The sequence below is a fragment of the Dromiciops gliroides genome, chromosome 1 (assembly GCF_019393635.1).
Source record: "Dromiciops gliroides isolate mDroGli1 chromosome 1, mDroGli1.pri, whole genome shotgun sequence".
NCBI lineage: Eukaryota > Metazoa > Chordata > Mammalia > Microbiotheria > Microbiotheriidae > Dromiciops > Dromiciops gliroides.
Genome location: NC_057861.1, coordinates 240,043,433 through 240,066,276, shown reverse-complemented (window position 1 = coordinate 240,066,276; position 22,844 = coordinate 240,043,433). Strand labels below are relative to the sequence as shown.

Sequence of the window (22,844 nt, the reverse complement as noted above, 5' to 3'; positions counted from 1 at the left end):
GGCACCATCCATTTCCATATGTGATCTTTCAGAAGAATAAGTGCAGCACTTTTAAACAGGTGTGAAGGAAAGTTAGCATGCTACCCAGGACTCTCCAACTATTCCTTACTTTGGGGGCTAGAGAAGCACATCGCTTGTAGCAGGCTTTGAAATCTGAATGAAATTCTCCACTGCCAAATTAGCACCTTTCTGTGTTTATGTTGAAGTTGTGAAATATATGCAATAGGCTCCTACAACAAACTACCGTGGCAGGAATGTGGGAACCTAGAAGGAATCTGAGGGTTTGTGAACATGGCAAATTACAGCTCAGTTCTGTGGCCGATTTCTCTCCCCCTCCTTTCTAGGGTGAGCCATTGTAGCCGAGGGGTTAGTTTTGTCATCTGTGGCTTTTCTTTGTTGCTCCTCAGACCTCTGGCTTATAAATGTGTGCTCAGGAAATTAACTTAGGGAAGAAGAGAGAAGCAAAGTAGAAAGGGGAAAAGAAATTGGTTTAGGGCATAGTTTTCTTATGGAAAGGGAAAAAATACACAAGGCTAGAGTAGTACACTCTTTGTAACTGGAAAATTACAGCAACTGCCGGCCATCTGATTCCTGTGTTTGGATTCTGAGGGCAGAGTTTACTCCCATTCTGATCACAGCTTTTAAGTATGGACCCTGCCACATGATGATTTACCAGGAGGGGTTTATATCTTTGGACCTTAGCCTATAGATTTATGCAGTGTAAGAGGCTGAAGGACCCTTCTGGACAGTCTCGGGGGTAACTGAGAGAAAGAGTCCTACTTATAAACCGTTACAAATTGGTCCTCCGTAATGGCTGTAGTGTTGATCAGACAATATAAGGGGGCCCCCAGTGGTTACTGGGATAACAGCTGCATGTAAGTCAACCACTGAACATTTGCTTGTAGCCGCACTAGGTTTTTTTGTTTTTATTGAAGGAAAAGGAGCATAAACATGGGACATACAGTCTGGAGGCTGCTTAAAGGGTTTCTCTTGTTTAAAGCTTATATTGAAATGTCAGTGTCTTCTGTTAAACTAACAATTGCCATGTTGAGCTTGTAACTTGAGTTGTGCGTGAACATCCAAATGGTAACAATTTTATCGGTTTTCCCAGCAATAAAAGTAGCAAATTAGCAGATGTGCCAGCCCAGGTTTCAGAAGTCAGAGGGGTAGAAATAATCTGCCCCTTTTTAATTGGCTTTAGAAGAGAGTGGGCTTTTATTCTTACAGTTTCAAGTTTTATAGCTGACTCTCAAGCCTCCTACTAAGGTAATGGATTGCACCTCAATTACATTCTGCTTCTCTCCTTTGAAACATTTAATATTTGAGTAAATATTTACATTACTATCAGCCTCTTCTATGTAGAATTGATTCCTGTTTACATTTATATACAAATGTATCACCTGAGTGAGGATTAACAAACGGAAATAATTAACTTAGCTGAGATCTCTACATGCAGACAGTAAAAGAATTTCTCAGTTATGTCAAAAACATCTTCTGTTATAGCTTAAAGTAGGTACCCATGGAAAGGCAGTTAAGAATGCCAGTTCATGATCTCCAGTAGTGGTTTGGTTCTAGTTTCACTTAGCTGGGTATGAAATCATAAGATCATAGGATTTTAGATTTGGAAAGGATTTTAGCGATCTAGTGCATTTCACGCCCCCCCATTTTTTGACTACATACACAAATTCTACACACACACACACACGTGTTCAGATTACAACAGAAGATGGTTTTTTGTCTTTGGTTTAGAAAAGCACAAATTGATTTTAAAAAGTTGATTTCCTTCTTTTCCTTCATGTCATTTACTTGAACCATCATTTCCCATTTTTTCTCCTTGGAAGTTACTGTTTTTGTAACAGTTTGATCAGAAGTAGTTAAAAGTTGATACCCAAACCTGCGTGTGGTTGTTTTGTTTTGTTTTTTAAGATTCTATAGGATTGTTTATTTCTAACATTTAACTCTTGTAGGCCTGCACCAACCTTCTTAATAGAATATCCCAATGGTTTTTAAATGAATCGAGTATGAATCTCACTTAAATAAATGAATCGGACAGTATTTTCCAATTATTGTTAGCCACCACCTTTCTAAAAAGCAGAAGATGATTATTTGGACTGAATTTTTAAAAGCTGTTCAGCGCTTTTCATGAGGGGTTCATGTGTGTGTATACATATATGTATGTGTATGCATGTTCTTATGTAGATAGAGAAAAAAGCAAGATTTTCAAAGTGAATAACATGGCTTCTTAGATTGGATTCTGATCTAGCATTTCTTGTCAGTTTTACTTGAAAAAGGAGCCGCTGAATTTGTCACTCAGTGAATATCTTTTAATTAAAATTAAATTTGGTACTAGGCCATAGTACTTGTCTTAGTGCATCTTGTATGCTGAGCAGAGTAAGGTCAGACAAAAGTCAACATAAGAGTGGAAAGAGTGACCAGACTTATAGATTTATCAAGATTTTTAGAAATCCTTAGGAAAAATAAGATGCAGAATTGAGAGTCACTCCAGTTACTGCTGATGTATGTCCAGAATATTATAGAAGCATATCTCTGTCAAAGTAAACAGAATTTTTTTCCTTAGAGCTCATTTTCAAAATAGTCTCAAATATAAATACAGACTTATCACACTTCCTTCATGATAACTTTTTGAGGTCCCTCATTTTAAAAAATTTTTTCATGATACCTATAACTGGCAATACATGCTCCCTCATGGTGGGAAGTAGGAAAAAGGCAAAGGAGATATAAGAAATGGATATCAAAGATATTTTCAAAGAACACCAGTGTTTTTCAAGAGATGGATATCAAAGATATTTTCACAGCATGCCCATCAGTGTTTTTCATTATCAGAATATTGTGTTTTGTGTTTGTGCCATTTGCTGTGTGAGGATCTATGTCTTTGTACTCTTATTTTCAGATTTGTTTGCCATGGTACATTCATCATATCACTATATTAGAAAGGCTGGCTTTGGGTGAACTGGGCATGAAAAGATCAGTTTTAGCAGCTAACTCATATTTACCACTGTATTTTAGGGGCTGATGAGTACTAGAAGATTCCAGCACAGATAATGTACAGGATTCTTTTCAATGATCCATGGGCCTATCTTGTGGTTCAAAGCCCTGTCCTTGGGTTCAAGAAAATCAGTCACATAAGTCCATGATAAGAATTCATAACTAGACAGAAATTGACATGAAAATGACCAGAAGGTCAGAATGGCCTGAAAGCTCACAATGATTTGCCAGTGTGATATGTCAGCCAAAAAAATGGATATGATCTTACCATCAATGGAAATATTGTGTCTAGAACATGGGAAAGTGATAGTCCCATCTGATTATGCTCTGAGTAGATCACATCTGGAATATTGTATTCTGGGTGCCATATTTTAGGAAGGATGTTGACAGAGTGCAGCAGTCCAAAAGAAGAAGATAAAGAGTCACTCCTTCCAACTCTAATATTTCATGAGTAATAAATCATATTGTACATATGAATACTAATACCTTCCCTGGCAGAGGAGGATGAGCTATACATGTAGCTCAGTATTGGGAGTATGTGTGTTATGTATATATGTATATGTATGTATACATGTATATGCACACATACATGTGTATTACAAATGCATATATATGCACACATATGCATATATACATAGGTCTCACTGTGTGTACACAGATGTGCATGCATTTCTGCATCTACTTTTGGAATTTTTATGGTCACTACAAACAAAAGTGCTCTGGTCGGGAAAGGAAAGGCCACTCTATACAGGAATAACAACTTTTGTGGGGGCTATAGTTAAAGACCTCATTGTTGCTCTACCAAGAGAGTGTTCCATTACAATTCAAGAAAAGCCATCAGTATCACAAATATTGTCCATTGAATATTGATGATTGATTATTTCTGATCACGTGACCCTTGTCCTCCAGTGAAACTCTCTTCTGTTGTTTCCTATAGCCAAAATGAGGATGGCATATCACCAAATGTTGCCCACTGGATGGTGATTACTTAAATCTTAGCCAGTTCATGGACACAGTATACAAAGAGGAGGGGGTTGCTACCTACATAAGTGAAGGGCATACCCACACTGGTGAAATTACAGACTCTTAATGAAGTATTGAAAAAGTATCAGTCATAGCCATGGCTATGTTGTTAGCAACAGGTTTTTGGGTTTTTTTTTTTTTGTTGTGAGGCAATTGGGGTTAAGTGACTTGCCCAGGGTCACACAGCTAGTAAGTATTAAGTGTCTGAGGCCGGATTTGAACTCAGGTACTCCTGACTCCAGGGCCGGTGCTCTATCCACTGTGCCATCTAGCTGCCCCGTTAGCAACAGTTTTGATTGAGAAATGGAAAAAAAAACAAAACAACAAGACTTTGAGTTACCATAATTACACCAAAATAATAATATGCAGCATATGGGAAATAGAAATTCATTTCAGTATCACGAATACTGCTCCTGATTAACTTACTGACCCAGTTACCTAATATACAACAGCATCCCTTACACTCTTCAATTTCTAGACGAAGGTAATATTTTATTTGTGACTCTAGGGGAAAAAAAAGACCAAAACCTCTTGATCATGTATAATCCTTAAGGCTTTTTGTATTACCCCCTTGTCATCTCAGTATGCACAATTAAAACCCCTCTTACATAATTATAATCAAGGAATTTACTGTGCCACCCAAATGCAGAGTGGGTTTTTATGTCTTGGAAATGTAGACAGTACCGGGTGGCTTAATTAGTGCTTTGCTTCTCTTTTTATAAATTCCAGTCCTCTGCTTCTAAAGACTCCTACTTGTGTGAGAAGAAAGATGAGGAATACAAATAGAGTGATTCTACTCCTACTTAGCTAATAAGAAGTCACTTTGTAATTGGGATTTTGTGATGCTGGCAGTACCAGTTGGCTCACCACTTACACAAATAATGTTTCCTGTGAACTGAAGGAAGGAAATGTTTGCATCTGGACATGTTACCCATATGATGTGCCCTTCAGAAGATTTCACTGTAAATCTTCCTTGGTAGAGTAGCTTACAGTCATATAGCATGAAAAGAAAGGGGCAGCCTGTTCGAAAGTTGGCTGAAAACCAGGGAACAAGGGTTAAATGCCTCTCTCTCAGCAAAGAGGTATTTTTAGAGGTGGTCCCAATGCCACTGATTTTCATTGTTTATGATAACAAATTGAGATGGGACTCAGGAAGGAGATAATATAAGGCTTTTAATCAAAAGAAAATCTATATCAGAAGAATTGGGAAAATTACTTTTGTAGGGAAGAGTGGTTAGCATATTACAAAATGCTACCTAAGAGCAAAACTTGAATAAAATTTATTTGATTTACCATGTTAAATACGTATAGCTCTGCTTGGGATAAGCAGAATGTGGGAACTGGAAACAGCATAGATCTTTTACTAAATACATTTTCCCCCACATTTAGGTGAAAAGAATTGTATAGGAGACTCATAAAAATATGCTAAAAAATTTAAAGCATGTTTTGGTTCAAAATCTTCAAATCATATCTTATTTTGGTTAACAATATATGCCATATTACTACATGGCTCAGTAAAAGAGGTCATTTTTCCCCATTAGATTATTGTTTGATGAACTTTAGTACTTTAACATTCATTCATTCTTTCATTCAACAAACACTACACAGCTACTACATGCAAGACAAAACATCTAGGAAAGAAGTTTCTAAATATTGTTTAGGGAATTGGTCTCTTTTTCTTTTCTTTTTTTTTAATCAGGATTAGAGTATACAATTAACTCCTTACCTAGCAACTGTTAAACTCATCCATCTGATTGAAAATGTTCCTAAGTTATCAAGGAAATACCTAGAGCTAGTGAAGAGGGATCTTCGACAGAACTGTAGTAGATAAGGGAATTTCACAGGGAAAAGAGTCTAGATCAGGGAAAAAATATCATGCTTGAAAATGTAAAGAAAGAAATTAACTCAGAAAAGTACTGAATATTACTAATTCCAGAAGGGTTATAAATTGCAAGAAGATATAGGGGATAGGAAAGAGAGCTAATATTATTAGGAAGACTAAAAGAAACCTTATACCAAGAATAGAAACAGAGAGATTTTTAGAACCACCTGGCTAAGAAGACAAGAAATTCTGGTAAAGGGCTGGGAAAAAAAAAAAGGACAGAATAGAGAAGGAAACTACAGAGAATATCTATTTTCCCTTTGGCAAAGAGAGACAGATGTAAAGAACTTTGCATTGAAAAGTATAACTCAACCCCATTATCCACTTTTTGTATGTCTTAGATATGATTCCTTGGGTCATCTCCTGAAGGTATATAGTCCTTGAAAAACAAATGATATTTAGAATCAAAGACACTTCAAACTCTTAATATTCCAACATAAGTTTTTAAATAGGTAATATAATAAAATCAATCCATCCCACAATAAGATACATCTTCCTATTATTCTGGGTTATTTTTTCATTTGAAAAATATTTTACATTGAAATTCCCAATGCCTTGTATTCAGAGGTCATTAGTAAACATTTTTAATTTGAAAAAAAAAAGAAATTCATGCAAATGATAGAAGCCTAGAATAGATGTCTGTTAGAACTATCTTTACTATATGATAAAGGAACAAACATGGTTAAGTTTCACTTTTCCTTTTGATTCCTTTCATTCCACAGATGAAGGACTGAACCACGAGTGCAAACTCTGCAATCAGACCTTTGATTCCCCTGCCAAGCTTCAGTGCCACCTGATAGAACACAGCTTTGAAGGGATGGGAGGCACCTTTAAGTGTCCAGTCTGCTTTACAGGTAGGAAAACCGACCTCGGGAAAACTCTGGGGTGTCTTAGGGCGACATCATGTCTTTCCTACAAATGCATACCTCCCATTGATATGGCCTTTTGCAGATATGACTTTAGGTCAATTTGGGGGAAGATGTTTGATTTCTACATATTAGCATTATTGATCGCTGCCTACTTAACGCCTCAGATAGGGATGGAGGTTAAGCATCAATGTGCACAAATGGCATTTCCAGTTCTTCTGTCAGAAGTTTGCATTTTTCCAATTGCAGAATGAGACTTAAATTTTGCTCACTTTCATCCTCTTGATGTTAAAAGGTTACCAAGGTTAAAGCTGCCTGCAAACAGCTGTGTTTTAATCACAGATGTTCAAATAGAAGTGTGGTGCTATTGTCCACACATCTGCTTTTCAGATGGGAGAAATTTTTTTTTAACCTACTCCATACAAGGAATGAGAGAACATTTGGGGAAGTAGCTAGGCTCGAAATCTGAGCTGAAAACCATATAGCATCTACTCTCTTTTATATGCAATCATATTTATCATATTTTGGGGTTTTTTTAGAGTAGATTTTAAAATAAATTTACCCTTTTAATAGAAAATCCTTATTAAATTTCATAACATTTTCATTTAACTTTATAAGAAGAAAATAAGAAAGTAAAATGAAATTCATAGGGTAAATGTGACTAGATCTATCCATGCCTGGTATTCTCCCATTGGTGGAAGATTCATTTTGTGGAGAATGCTTTGTGATAATTACATATTTGCATGGTTTGTTGATGGTCAAAGGCCCCTGGTTCTGTACATCTCTTCCTGCTTGTCAGAAAAACAAAAATATTTGCGTCCTCTGAAAGAACTTGATTTTGGAAGAATGGGAAAGGAGGTGATTTGTGGCCACACACACACACACTTGCAAAGGACTAATTATTCACTGTATTTAAAGTACAGATTACTTTTCATTCATGTGTAAATTTTAAAAGAAAGGCCATTTTCACAGTATAATTTAACAGTAGTGCCTGAAGGTGTTGATAGCTCTACTTTCAGTGATTTGTCTTGAGAAGGAGCCTCCTTTGGTCTACTCCTTCTTTGTCTTCATGTTTACTGTGGATCCTACCAAGCTTTTGAGAGGAGGAGTGAGCTACCAGGGGAACACTGTGACATCAAATGGTTAATAGCTTCATAGAGTTAGATCTGCATGGGACTTTAAATGCCATCTAGATTAACCCCCTTCCCCATTTTGTAGATGAGGAAACTGAGGTGCCTAGAGAGTTTTGCACCCATCATCTTATACATTGTTAGTGGTCAAGAGTCCAGCATTCTTTCCCACTATACCATGCTCTTCACACACACATATGAGAAAGTAATTTTTTTTTTCTTTACCACAACCTAGGGTATCAGGGTATAAAGAGTTAAGAAATAAGTTGGGGGCAAGGACTCCTTTCTAAAACCTGATAGAAGAACTCTTCACAAAATAGTACTAATTGTAGCTATCCCAGTGAATAAGATCCCTGATAAAATAATCTTTTAATATCTGAGCTAGTAGTTGTAAAATGTGTGAAGATGGATGGAGATTAGTTGATTCTGATCTGTATTAAAACCCTGGGGTTTTTTTTTGTTTTTTTTTGTTTTTTTTTTGCTGATGGGGTAAAGAGACAATGCATTAATCATTAGCAAGGGCATTTGATGTGCCATCAGAACTAAACTGTATTAGTGGATCTTGAAAGAATTTTAGAAATGACAATGAAAAAAAAATCTCCAGAACAAAGCATGTTATGTGGAAGAAGAAATCTGAACAGTTCTTTAAGATAATGAGAAATGTGATTAAAATGTATGACTCACAAGAACAATATTCTAATATTTTATGTTGGCTTGCAATTAGAATAATTTTAATGATTAGAGTGGTGTCAGAGTCAAATGCCAGCATCTTTAATAAATCCTTTCCCTGCCTATACAGATTAATATTGTAGATGCAAACTTTTTTTAGGTCACAGTGCACAAGGCATCCATCAGAAGTCAGTTCTGCCAACCCAAACACTGCCTCTGGCATATACAATTTAATTATTAATAGTATGTCTCCTAGGTAAACTGTTACACAGTCTTAGGGCCTTGTTTTGTAGTCATTAAAATTGAACATGTTTATATTATTGAAACCCTTGCATTCAGTGTGTAGGCAGAGTTGATCTTAAAGTATCCAAAGAGAATTTACCTGCCGTTCTGTTTCACATTTATAGACAGTGCCCCAGAGTAGCTGTGGGATATAATTTTTAGCATTAACACATTTAAATAGAGAACTGTTTGCTAGCTACAACTCTGGGCAAATACAATAAACAGAGCTTTGGCATCTAGGCTTTCTTAACCTGTGGGTTGCTGGGAAATGAGTCATTTTTGTTCATTCTCAGGGCTGCTCATTTGACAATTTCCAGCTTTATTTTTTTTTAAGTGAATTGCGGGGAGCAAGGCATCTATAAATCTTTCCTTTGCAGTTGTTTGGGTTGAATTAGACACAGAGTAGAGTTCGTCTCAACAAACATGAGAAGGCAACAGTGGATCAATGCGACTTCACTCTCACCAGTAACACGGCCCTAGTCAAACCCAGGAAAGAGGTGTGTCAGCCATACTCCTGGGCCTTCTCAGGAAATTACTGACTAAAGGCATTTATGAGATGAAATAACTTAAAGTTCACCCTGCTTTTTATCTTTGCAGTGTTTGTTCAAGCAAATAAGTTGCAGCAGCATATTTTCTCAGCCCATGGACAAGAAGACAAGATCTATGACTGCACACAATGTCCACAGAAGTTTTTCTTCCAAACAGAGCTGCAGGTAATGACCCTGCGAGGAGGGTTAAAATTGAATTTGGTTGCCATGATTGTTTGAAACAAGTGTTTTAAATCATGACATCACTCACCCTGGGTCCCTCCCAAAAAGTGTGTGTGTGTGTGTGTGTGTGTGTGTGTGTGTGTGTGTGTGTGTGTGTGTGTGTGTGTGTGTGTGTGTTGGAGCAAGGGGTGAATATGATTTTAGGTTAACAGATACCAAAAATAGCTTGCCTCTGGCTGTCATCAATCATAAATAAACTAGAACAGATCTGTTAATGGACCTATCAACCCAATGGGATGGAGTCAAGGGTTACGTTTGTGGAACTATTTGTACCAGGTTCCCCATCCCTAACACTCACTTCCTGTTATGCTTAATTCCCACTGAGCAAACACCTTGGTAGGTAGGTACCCAAATGTGTTCTGGCCTTAAGGGGCTTGAATTTAGAGGGGAGAGAAAGGAAAACAAGACACAAGTTGACCAATTTTTACTCTTGAGTAGAATAAGATCACTATTACTTAGAGCCTGCTAGGAAATACAGTTGGTTTGATCTATTCATGTCATAGGCTATACCCTGAAGAGCTACTATGTGGAGAAAGATATTAATGTTTTGTCTTTGTGTTTCATCTGTAAAATGGGTGTAATAATTCATCTCCCAATTTATCTCTTTGGACATACAAAATGTATTATGTGAAACTATGCAGGGAAGAGATATAATTATTAGTGACTGAATAATTTAAGGTATCATCAATTTATCATAGTAGAAACCTCGCAACATATACCCTTTAAGTCATCAGCCTACATGTAAACAGGCTATATTTGAAAAACAATATAAAAAGCAGGTAAACCAATACAATGGTCATAGCATGCTACTGGACATAGTTTTAATAATAAAATTGAGTTTCTAAAAAGAATTCTATTCTGTTCTGATTATTAATGAATGGAAAAATGAAGAGAAGCAAATCTTATATATTACTTAAAAGGAAATCTTGCTCTAAAAATGTCTGATTGGCAATAATTCTATTTTTATTACAATAACTCATTGCTTTGATCATTCAGGAATGTCCAATAAAGAATGGTGGGAGACTTAGTTAATGGGACTTTTGGGAAAGGGTTTGGTTTTATTCAGTGATATTTAGGATCACAGTATAGGACTGGAAAATACCTTCTCAGTTACTTAGTCCAAACCACTAATTTTACAGAAAAAGCTACTGAGGCCTAGAGAGGAGCTATGACTTAAACCAAGCTCCCACAGATAGTGAGGCAGAACCAAGATTTTAATCCTGGTCATCTTATTCCAGGGGCAGCTGGGTGGTGCAGTGGATAGAGTGCTGGGCTTTGAGTCAGGAAAACCAGAGTTCAAATACCCTCCCTGGGCAAATCACTTAACCCTGTTTGCCTCAGTTTCCTTATCTATAAAATGAGGCAGAGAAGTAAATGACAAACCACTCCAGTATCTTTGCCAAAAAAAAAAAAATCCCAAAGGGGTCCCAAAGACTGGGACATGACTGAAAATGACCAGACAAAAACATCTCACATCTAATAGCTTTTCTCTTTCCTTCCTAGCAAAAGTTGAGAAAACCATCTATACTTAATACTTTTAGTTCATCTCCTCTCATTTTCTTCTTAACTTTCTGCAGTCCAGCTTCTAGCCTCATCATTCCACTAAAACTATTCTCTCCAAAGTTACCAAAGGTCTTGTCCACATGTATTGGTCTTCTCTCAATCCACATCTTTTTTAACCTCTCTGGAGCATCTCACAGATTCTTTCTGGCCTCTCTTCTTTTTCTCTAAATGTATTCTTTCACTTGGTGATCTCATCTACTCTGATAGGTTAAATTGTCATCCCTGTGAACATGATATGTCTAAATCTAGTTTTCTTCTGGATGCCAGGCCTACATCACCAATTGCCTGTTGGATATTGGGAACTAGATATTCCATAGACATTCTAAGTTCAGTGTATCCAAAATTATCTTCCCTCCCCAGTACACCTTTCTACTAAACTTCCCAATTACTAAAGCAAGGGTGTCAAATTCAAATAGAAACATTTCCCTGCATCACATATTGACTTGGAAAACCACAAATGAACATTATCCATGTTGTACTGTATTTTTATTTATTTTGTTAAACCTTTCCCAATTACATTTTAATCTGGTTCAGGCTGAATGAGGGAGAATGATGAGTTTGACATTTCTAAGTAACCACCATCCTTCCAATCACCCAAGTTCACAACTTCAGTCTCTTGCTTTACCTGGCATGACCAATCAGTTGCCAAATTTTTTATTTCTTTCTCTATAGAATTCACTCACATAAGTTGCTATCTTTACATTCACACAGCTATCACCCTAGTGCTGGACTTCATCACTTCTCACTTGTTTATTTTTGTTTGTTTTGTTTTGTTTCCTTTGTTTTTTTTTTGTGGGGCAATGAGGGTTAAGTGACTTGCCCAGGGTCACACAGCTAGTAAGTGTCAAGTGTCTGAGGCTACTTTTGAACTCAGGTCTTCTGACTCCAGGGCCGGTGCTCTATCCACTGCGCCACCTAGCTGCCCCCATCACTTCTTACTTGTGCCTTTGAATTGGACTACATGCCTTAAGGCCCTCCCCACTCCTCATTTATAGGTCTAACCATGTCATACCCCTCCTTCCTATTCAATAAATTTAAGTGGCTCCCTAGTACATCTAAGGTCAAATATAAACTTCTTTGTTTGGCATTTAAAGCCCTTCACAATCTGGCCTTTTTCTGCCTCTCTAATACAACCATGCCAGCCTATTTGCTTGTTCCTCACACATAAAACTCTGTTTCCCATCTCGATGTCTTTCCACTGGCTGTCCTCCCTCCATGCACGCAGTGTTCTCCTTCCTCACTTCTACCCTTTAACTTCCCGGGCTTCCTTCAAGTTCAGTTCAAACCCGCTTTCTCCAAAAAGCCTTTTCTTGGGGGCAGCTAGGTGGTGCAGTGGATAAAGCACTGGCCCTGGAGTCAGGAGGACCTGAGTTCAAATTTGACCTCAGACACTTGACACTTACTGGCTGAGTGACCTTGGGCAAGTCCTTAACCCTCATTACCCTGTCAAAAAAGAAAGAAAGAAAGAAAGAAAGAAAGAAAGAAAGAAAGAAAGAAAGAAAGAAAGAAAGAAAGAAAGAAAGAAAGAAAGAAAGAAAGAAAGAAAGAAAGCCTTTTCTGGTTGCTCCCTCTCTCAGGCTACCTTCCCTCAATTCAATATGTAATTTCATGTAACCATTTATGTATGTACTATCTTCTCTATTAGAATGAGTTACTTGAAGGAAAGAACTGTTTTTACCTCTTTATAATGCCAACATTTTTCACAGTGCCTGACATATAATTATAAGCTTAATAAATGCTTATTCATTGATTGCGGCCCTCCCCCCCACCATCTACGATTTAATTCTTGTAGGGAATACCTAACGTACAAACTCCCTCTGCCAATGAAGATTAGTATGTTGTTTGGAAAATAGACTTATAGAGTTGTCGGAGACATCAGAGGTTATGTCACTTAGCCAAAGTCACACAATCAGTTTGTAAGAGTCAATATTTGAACCCAAGTCTTCCTAATTCCAAGGCCTGGTTTCTATCCCCCATTCCATGCTGCCTTTCACTTTGGAGCAGTGTACAGAGCCTGGGGAGTGGGAATAAGCAGTTGAAAATACAATTTTTGTGCTCCATGTAGGAGCTAGACCAGTAAAATTTCACTTTTCTCTTTATTAGTAGATGTTAGCCCTTTGAGATGTGTAACCTTCATTGTTTCCACTGCCAGAATCCCAGCCCCTAGCACAGTTTTGGTGTGGGGCCCAGAGGTAATAGCACAGATATAATTAAACATATCGATCAGGACCCCAGTTTTTTTTTTAAGGAACCCCTAGTGATATCTTAGGATACCCTAGGGTTTCATGGAACATAGTGTTTGGAAACCATTGTTTTCTATTCTCTTCATTAGACTCTGTTCAAATAGGGAACACACAACTCTTCAGAAATGCTTATGATCTCAGTGGCAGAGAGTACAGTTCAAATCATTTCTGACTCATTCATTTTAATTCAGCCAAACGTGCCCTGATCTCATAAGCCAAAATACTAGCTTGATTTATATCCTGAGGGTGCACTAATGTTAGTTTGGTATCACAGGACTAAAAATCAAATGTCCATTGTCTGAATGGAAACAAAGGCAGTCCAGATAAATCCTGGGCCTTATCACTGTACATAGTTTCTGCTATAGAAACATAGCATTAAGACTTTGAGATGAGAATTTGATAGCTTGAGGCCAATGTTTGCACATGTATATATATGGTGCCTATGCATGCATGGTATATGCTCTAGTCCCTGTGATATTCTGTATGTGCTAATCACCAAGTGTTATTTCTCACTTTAAATTTCTTAGTTTTGTGGTTTCTTACTTTGAGGTTATAACCTAAGGCATTCTTAGTCCTCTGTATTTGCATTTATTATTCCAGTTACTCTTATGCTGAAGGTTAGAAGAAAGAATTAATGTATTTTTTTAAATATTGATTTTTTTCATCTCCTGTGTGGAGACTAGGCATGTTAAGTTTGGGGAAAACACAATGCAATTTTATTAAATGAATGAATTAGGAAAAAAAAATTGAGATTGGGAAATAACATATCTGTCCAAAAACTAAAATCTATTAGCCAAAACAAGAGATAAAATTAAACCACTTTTGTGCCAGTGACTTAGCACATTTGTTTTATTATTTTTTTTCAGCCAACAAAAATTTGTCTTTTCCTCCCACCTCCTCCTTTCTATCCATCAAGAAAGAAAAACATAACATATATAGTCAATCAAAATAAATTCTCCATTAGTCATGTTCAGATAGATATTTACATATAGATATGCTTCAGTCTGTCCTCTGAATCTATCACCTGTCTATCAAGATGTCATGTGGGTAACATATTTCATCATGAATGCTCCAAAATTGTGACTGGTCACTGACTTGATCAGCATTCTGAATTAGTCTTTGTGTGTGTGTGTGTGTGTGTGTGTGTGTGTGTGTGTGTGTGTGTATATATATATATATATATATATATATTTGCAGGGGGCAATGAGGGTTAAGTGACTTGCCCAGGGTCACACAGCTAGTAAGTGTCAAGTGTCTGAGGCTGAATTTGAACTCAGGTCCTCCTGAATCCAGGGCCGGTGCTTTAACTACTACTCCACCTAGCTGCCCCTTTGCATATATATTTTTAATTAAGTTCATTTTTAATTAAGTTTATCACTAAACTATGGAATGAACCTTAGAAGTCATTTAGTCCAACTAGTACATCTTACAAATGGGGAAACTGAGGCCTGAAGCATTTAAGTGACTTGGCCCAGGTCACGCTGGTCCATGATTCAAGCCAAACATACATATATATATATATATATATATATATATACACACATATAAAATATTTTTTATTTTTTCTATTTTATCTATTTTATACATATAAGTATACATGTATGTATATATACATATATTTATATATAAATATATATACACACATATATGTTTAAAGAGTCTATAACTATTTGGATTTCTGAAAATCAGACAAGATAGGAGATTTTCAAGAATACATTTTATTTAATGAAAACTATCTCATAAAAGAATGAGAATGAAAAGATGAATGTAGGATAGATTGCCCAAAGTAAAGATATGATATATTACTGTGGCTTATCATTTAGGGAAATACAAATTATTTTATAGCTATATTAAATAATCTCTATATCCGTGGTTTTGTGTGTACCCAGTTAAAAGTAAAAAAAGTCTTTGAACTTGTGATTCCACCAGAACAAGGAATTCCATTCCTTTCCCAATGTATACTGGCTACCAGTCTACAACATATAGTCTTAGGGTCACCTGGGGAATTGAGACGTTATGACTTGCTTAGAGTCACACAGTCAGTGTGGGTCAAAGTAGATACTCTTGACAACCTCCAATTAGGTCTTCCTGACTATGAGGCTAGCTCTCCACTTATTATTCCATGTTGCCTTCTCAAAAAAGAAAAAAGTCAAAGAGGCGTTGAAATGTTCTATAGGACATTGAGAGTATAGTGGAAGGCATGCCATCTATATTAGCATAGCTGGTAATGCTGTGGGATGTTCCCTTATTATACATGAGCTTATCTTTATACTTCTGGCCTTCATACTTGAGATTATAGATTTGCAATGTAAAGGAAGCCATCTTTTCAACTATCTCCTATTACAGACGAGAAAAGTGAGACCCACAGAGCTAAAGTAACTTGACAAAATCAACATTGTGGCAAGTGTCAGAGGCAGGATTTGAACCCAAGTCTTCTTACTCCATAACCCATGCTCTTTCTGTGGTACTAGGAATGGAATCTCCATTGTTCAGAAGCACTTCCTCATTAGAATGTGACCTTCCTAAAAGCTGAGGCTATTTTTGTTTTTTGGTTGTATCTTTAGAACTTAGCACCAAGCCTGGCACATAGTAGGTGCTTAATAAATTCTTGACATTCAAAATAGGGCACACATTTTGTCAAGGTGACAAGTACATTCTTCACACCATTCCCTAAAGCTTGCTGATTAAAAGAGCTAAACCTAAGTCCAATGATGTAATCTCTGCTTCTTATAAATTATTCTTTCCACCTCCTAGTCCCTGATTCCCCCAGATGGAAGTGATCTGTCCCTTCTCAGAGTTCACAGAACATCATTTCTGGCCCTGTCCTTTGTACTGTGTACTTAAAAAAATATATTAAGTTGCTACTATACATATATTCTAGTACATCGCAAATAGCGTTGGATTTGAAGATAAGATCTAGGTTCATTTTCTGACTCTGCTATTCATTACCTATATGATCTTGGAGAATAGTTATTTAATTTCGTTGGGCCTCAGTTTCCTCATCTGTCAAATGGGGAAAGATATTTATATGGTCACTATAGTCTCTTCCAATTCTAAATCTTCTGATCATGTTCTTTCCTCTTCTTCCCAACCCTCCACCCACCCACAACATAGCAAAAACCCTCTATTAGGCTATAAACTCCTCAGGAAGTTTAATAAGTGTTGATCAAATTGAATTGATTCATTTTCATTCTCTTGCCAGAGATTTTCCTTCTTTTACAGGTAGATTTTATTTACTTATAAATGTCATAGAATATTAAAGCTGAAAATACTTTAGAAGCCATCTACTCCAAACCCTGCTTTATAAAGGATAAGGATTGGGGCAGCTAGGTAGCCCAGAGGATAAAAGCACTGGCCCTGGATCCAGGAGTACCTGAGTTCAAATCCAGATTCACACACTTGACATTTACTAGCTGTATGACCCTGGGCAAGTCACTTAATGCTAATTGCCCTGCAAAAAAAAAAAAACAAAACGGATAAGGACTCTGAGACTAAGACAGGTTAAGTAATATACCTACAGTCACAAACCTAGTTAAGTGGCACAGGCCAGGCTAGAATTCAGGTTTTTCAAAGACAACTTTGCATACTTGGTTTTGTTTTGGTTTTTTAGTTTTTTCGGAACAATGAGGGTTAAGTGACTTGCCCAGGGTCACACAGCTAGTAAGTGTCAAGTGTCTGAGGCTGGATTTGAACTCAGGTCCTCCTGAATCCAGGGCCAGTGCTCTATCCACTGTTAATCACTTTTTTTTTTCTGTGATTGTGTTTTTGAATAACTAAATTATGATCTATAGGCATATTTTTAAACATTGATGCAAGAGTGATTTTGTACAAGTTCATATAAAACAAACCAAATAATAATTATGTATTATCTCCAGAAGACAATTCATTCACACTTGTGTAACCTAGATCTGAATTGAGTCCTTTTTCTATTAGAATAATGCATTTTAGTTTAGCTGCTTTTCATTTTAGAAGACAGAGCCTAGCACTAAGGATATTGGACAAGAGGGAAGGGATGAGGTGAGGAAGAATGCCTGACAGTAGCAAGTTTGGATAGCAAGTCAGAGAGAGGGGGTGATGGCTAAATAAGAGCAAGAAAGAATACCAAGTAGGTGGATAAAAGGGAAGATGGAGGGAGGGGAGCAGAAGATCTCTATGCTTGAGTTCTGCTCACCATTATTGTTCTAGTGGGTAGACTATTTGCTGGCTAATGAGTTAAGTCTACCCACAAGTCCAGACTCATTCATTGATTCTGGCTAAAAGAACTCCACACATGTATTTTGAGAGCCACATGCAGTTCTTGGGGGGGGGGGGACATAGGTGGCTGGCTATTTCTCCCAGAAAATAGAAACCTTTCTTAGGATGTAAAGGAAATTCTGAAAGTTTGATTGGATCCTTCCTTTTGTTTTTCTAATATACTTTAGAAACTTTTCTGCAGAATATAGGGGAAAGAAAAGTAAGATGTAGCCTTTGAGGGCAGGGATTGTCTTCCTTTCTATTTGCATTTGTATTCCCAGTGCTTAACACAGTGTCTAGCATGTAATAAACTCTTTTTTTTTTTTTTTGGCGGGGCAATGGGGGTTAAGTGACTTTCCCAAGGTCACACAGCCAGTAAGTGTCAAGTGTCTGAGGCTGGATTTGAACTCAGGAACTCCTGAATCCAGGGCCAGTGCTTTATCCACTGCGCCACCTAGCCGCCCCTGTAATAAACTCTTAATAGATGCTCATTGACTGACTGGTCCAAGGGTATAAAGGGAATTGCCCAATATGACCAACTGGTCTGTTTGTAGCAATCCTGAAGAATGTGTTGTTGCTTTCTTAAAATCTCCAGCAAAGTTTTCCCTAATTGCTGGAGAACTGCTCTCTTTCTCAGATTGCCACAAATCCACACTCACTACAATGCAATAGGTCCATATATTACCCTCCCTTCCCAATTGACATCATGATGAGTTGTGATCTTCTTGGCAGAGCTTTTTGGGAAGAAAGACAGTTTGGAAAAAAGACTGCAAAGTATTACCAATAGTAATATAACTATTTTCCAGTAGACGGAGTTTGTAAAGCAACTAAATGGTCATTAGAGAAAACTCCAAAATTCATGGTCTTGCTTTTAATTCCTAACTTTATATAGAGATAAAAGAAACATTTTGTTTAACCTTTCATGCACAATGATGATTTTAATCATGTGGGGGACATAATACCTGCTTGTTAAAGTAACCTCTTCCTATCCTAGAAATTTCTGGACATTTCACTATTTCTCCAGTTACTTGATGAATCTCTGATTTCATCAGTATGAGGAACTCCCTCCCCTAATTTAGACTGCAGCCTGCCTAGTTGACCAACTCAGAGACACAAAGTAACCATCCCAAAGTCACGTGACTAATAAATGTCAGAGGCAGAACTTGTACATAGGTGTGCCTGATTCAAAGTCTGGTACCACATCTCTTGCCTCCTCAGTTAATTGTGATTATTTCCCAATAAATAATGCCTTTTAAATGTTTTTGTGGTAATTAAGCATTTTTAAAAATGTACTATATTCAGAATCTAATTTTCTCATATTGCATGAATTTTCAAAACTTAAAAATTTCATTAGGTTTCAAAAATTATCTTCTAAACATGTGATGGGGAAAAAAGAAGGAAGATAATGCATTGGAAAGTTTTTTTGTTTGTTTTTTGGGGGGTTTTTTGTATTTTAAGTTGGTTGGTTGTTTTTTGGTTTTTGAGGGTTTTTTTCTCTCTCATAAAAGAAAAGACAAGGTTTGGTTGTGATTTGGGAATGGATTTGTTCAGTTTAGCTTTCATCTTTTTCTCCATTAAAACTTAATTTCTCTCTCACACAGATTAGAGAATAGAGAAATATTTAAGACATCTCACTCCACACCACTCCTTCTCCAAAATAACTTTACAACCTTTTTTTTGTCCTTCTTATCTCCTTATTTCTCCCAGCCTATTTCTTTCATTTTCATGCAAAGTTTAAATTTCCAGGGAGATTTAGAATGGCTTCCATCATCCTCAATCCATCTTAAAGCACAATTTCCTTTATTGTTAATTTCAATCCAGAACAATTCACAGTGACTCTATTAGTGTATAAATACCCAGGATAGTGAGGTATCACTGTTTTATAATTATAATTTTGGAGAAAAGGCAGTGTGGGGAGATAGTGCTTCCTATCCCTTACTAGTCTCTGACTGTTGATTCCTAGTGGGCTTAAGATCACTATTCCCTTGTTCCCATTATACCCTGTGCATCTCCTCTGTTTAAAGAGCTGAGATCCCAGCACCTACAGCTGCATGCATACACGGATGGGTTCAGCAGGCACAAATTGAGTCAAGTAAACATGTGGTTCTGGAACTGGTCCATTTGTATGTTGCTTCTTTTTCTTTCATTTGTGGGCCTGCGGGGCTTTTGAAGCAAATTGGTGCTACAGAGACTTCTGTTCAATTTGCTCAGTGGTTAAATTGATCTATCTCTTTTATTTGATCGGATCTCCAGGAACCGAATCATTTGCATTGATTTATTGACTGATGCTGTGTTTTCACCATTTGTTTGATCACTTTCAGCTGTTAATATTGGATAATTCAATCAGGATTGATTGAACCAACCATCTAAGGCATAAAGTTAATCATTTAGGACAGAAACAACCACCAAACACCTCTGTCTGTCCTAACTTCTCTCCTCTCCCAAATCCTAAAAAAATGTCTTTAGTGAGGTACGAAGCTAACACTCCTACAGAATTTTCCACGTGCTAGTCAGACCCAAAGGTGCTGGATTCCCCCTGGCCAAAAACCCCATTCCCTACCCCCTTTAAAAGGAAAACAAAACCCAGAGTTTTGCAAGTAACCAAAACAGCAAGATTACCACAAAGCACTCATTTGTCTGAAGTAAGCAAATGCATTTGCAAATACCCATTTTGTATCAATAAATGCTTAATCTGTATGTGCATGCTTGGAGGCACACCTGGGCCCACCTTTTTCTAAATTTGGCCCTGAATGCTTTAGCATGCATACTGGTAGTCAAACAGTTATCAAGATCAAGTGGCTCCTATGATTGAAGGAAGAGGAGCAGAGGTAATCGACATAAACTAAAGACATTCCATTTGCATTTGAATTGTTTCCATGGTAGCTCGGTTCAATTTTTAAAAATTCTCCATCCATTAATTTCTTGATGTTCATATCGATGGCTGGTTTTTGCTAGTAAAACAGGGAGCACCACCTCTTCGTTCTAGGCCTCATTCCCTCCTACAACAGCCCTGTTGTTCGCTAGCTGCCATTCCATTATCTTTTGTCTGGCCCAGAGTTGACAACAGATGGCCATCTCTGAGCTGCCATCAGTGCGACTTTATGAAGCATCCAGCAAGGGTGTACTGAAGAGCTCCATGGCCAGTTCTGCAACCTCCCTCTTTCCCTCCCTCCCCACCCTCTTGGAAAAGCTCATCACCTCTGCAACATTCCACTTTGGCTGTTCTCTCTGCTGGCCCTGAAGTCATCTATACAGCCAAGGTAGCATGCTGCTACGGCACCACAAGAGCTGCCCCTTCGGAGGAGCCAGAAAACTCAGACGCTAGAGACCTTCTAAAGCAGATCTCTCTACTTCTTGGTTCAGAGCCCACCAGGGAATCTGAAAACCCAAACTTCTCTGGGTTTTTAAAAATAAATCTTATTGATGTATTTTACTTTTTCATCACCCAAATTTCCCTCTACATTCTTTCCCTTGCCTCCTTCCAGAAAAGAGGTAAACAAAGAATTTTTCTTTTTCTTTCTTTCTTTCTTTCTTTCTTTCTTTTTTTTTTTAGGAAAAAGAGGAATAAGAGGAAAATAACCAGCAAAAAATTATCAATACATTGAAAAAAATCTGCACACTCTCTCCTACCCCTACTTCTACCTTTGCTAAGGGGTTGAAGTAGTTCTTTGGGACTAAGTTTATTCATTATAATTTTTTAAAATATTCTTTTTTATTGTTTTGTGATGGTTATTTCCATTTATATTGTGTATACTGTTTTCTTAGCTCTATTCACTTCGCTTCAGTTCATTTAAAGTCTTTTCATGTTTCTATGTATTCATTTTATTCATCATTTCTTAAAACACTGTAGTCTTCCATTACATTCAGGTACTCCCAATCTGTTTAGCTATTCTCCCGTCAATGGGCATCCAGTCCTCAGGAGATATAGATAGATTGATAGGCAGATAGATGATAGATAGATAGATAGACAGAGAGAGAAATTTAGTTTTTTTCATGTGTTCTCATTAGAAATGCTCATACCACTCATATCTATGCCCTCATAAAACAATGGCAAAGTGCCATCTGGTCTCTCTGTATTGTTGTTCATCCTGTATTTTAATATAAAAAAGTTCCTCTCCTCCTCATCAGGTCCCACTGTTTTGATTGATTCAGGTAGAAGAAAAGAACCTTACATCATAGATTATTAAAGACTAGAAATCGCCTCATTCACCCCCATCATTTTATAGATGAAGAAACTGAGATCCAAGAGATGAAGTAACTTTCCTGAAGCCACATGGTTGGTTTAAATGGCAGGGCCAGGACTTGACCATGTCTTCTGGTTCCAAGTCTGGTATTCCTTCCACAGAGCCAGGCTGGCATTTGACCATCAATCCTCTCAAATAGGCAAATTAGTCATTTTAGCATCATCTCAATCCATTGATATGGTCGATCATTTGGACAGCTGTATGAAACAGGAGGCTGCTTGTGCACGTGGAGGGAGATTGATGGGCTGTTCTTGATAGGGTGTGCGAAGGCAAGGCAGCTCTCTAGCCAAACCTGTATTTGAAGAGAAGTTTACATTTGTATCCTTTATTGTGATATTTGCAGCAGGTCTATAGCTAGTAACAGGCTCTGCCCTGGAGCTATGAAGGAGTAAGTTTCCCCTCGTTGGAGGGAGAGAGCAGTGTTCTGTGCGGAAGCTGGAGATGTGGTAGACAAGATGAATCAGGCTTAAAAGCAGTGCTCGCGGTGCTGTCATTTAGAACAGGAGGAACAGGAAGGCTTTCATCGAAAGTGAAAGGCAGAGTGAAGGAAACCCTTAAAAGGGGTGAAATTTTCAAGTGGTCTAAAATAACAAGCCACCTTCATTGATAACTTCATTGTGTGTGTGTGTGTGTGTGTGTGTGTGTGTGTGTGTGTTTGGTGGGGGGAGGGAGGGAGAGAATCTAGCTCTTCCAGAGCATAAGAAGAAAGTTTGAAAGGAGAGGGTGGGGTACATCCCTCCTTAGCTTTGAGATTCCAGTTTTACATCTCTAGCAAGCCTGTCTGTGCACTGGGATCAGCTCGCCAGTCGGGAGGACTAAGTAAGCTAGCAGAGTGACCATATCTCCATGGTGCCCTGAAAGATTTGTAAGAGGCAACCTCCCCTGTATGGCCAGACCTCAATTTTGTAGCAGTATTACCTCACTGGGCATGTC

The 22,844-nt window shown here is 37.6% G+C and overlaps 1 protein-coding gene across 8 annotated transcripts in view; it reads left to right on the top strand.

The window, feature by feature from the left end:
* The window catches only part of ZNF521 (zinc finger protein 521), a 362,443-nt gene that overhangs the window by 314,169 nt on the left and 25,430 nt on the right, over positions 1-22,844 (top strand). For all 8 annotated transcript variants that reach the window (XM_043979516.1, XM_043979513.1, XM_043979510.1 and 5 more), the window contains 2 exons: positions 6,634-6,765; positions 9,456-9,571. In XM_043979516.1, the coding sequence (XP_043835451.1) occupies positions 6,634-6,765; positions 9,456-9,571 (248 nt within the window). The remainder of the gene's footprint in view (positions 1-6,633; positions 6,766-9,455; positions 9,572-22,844) is intronic.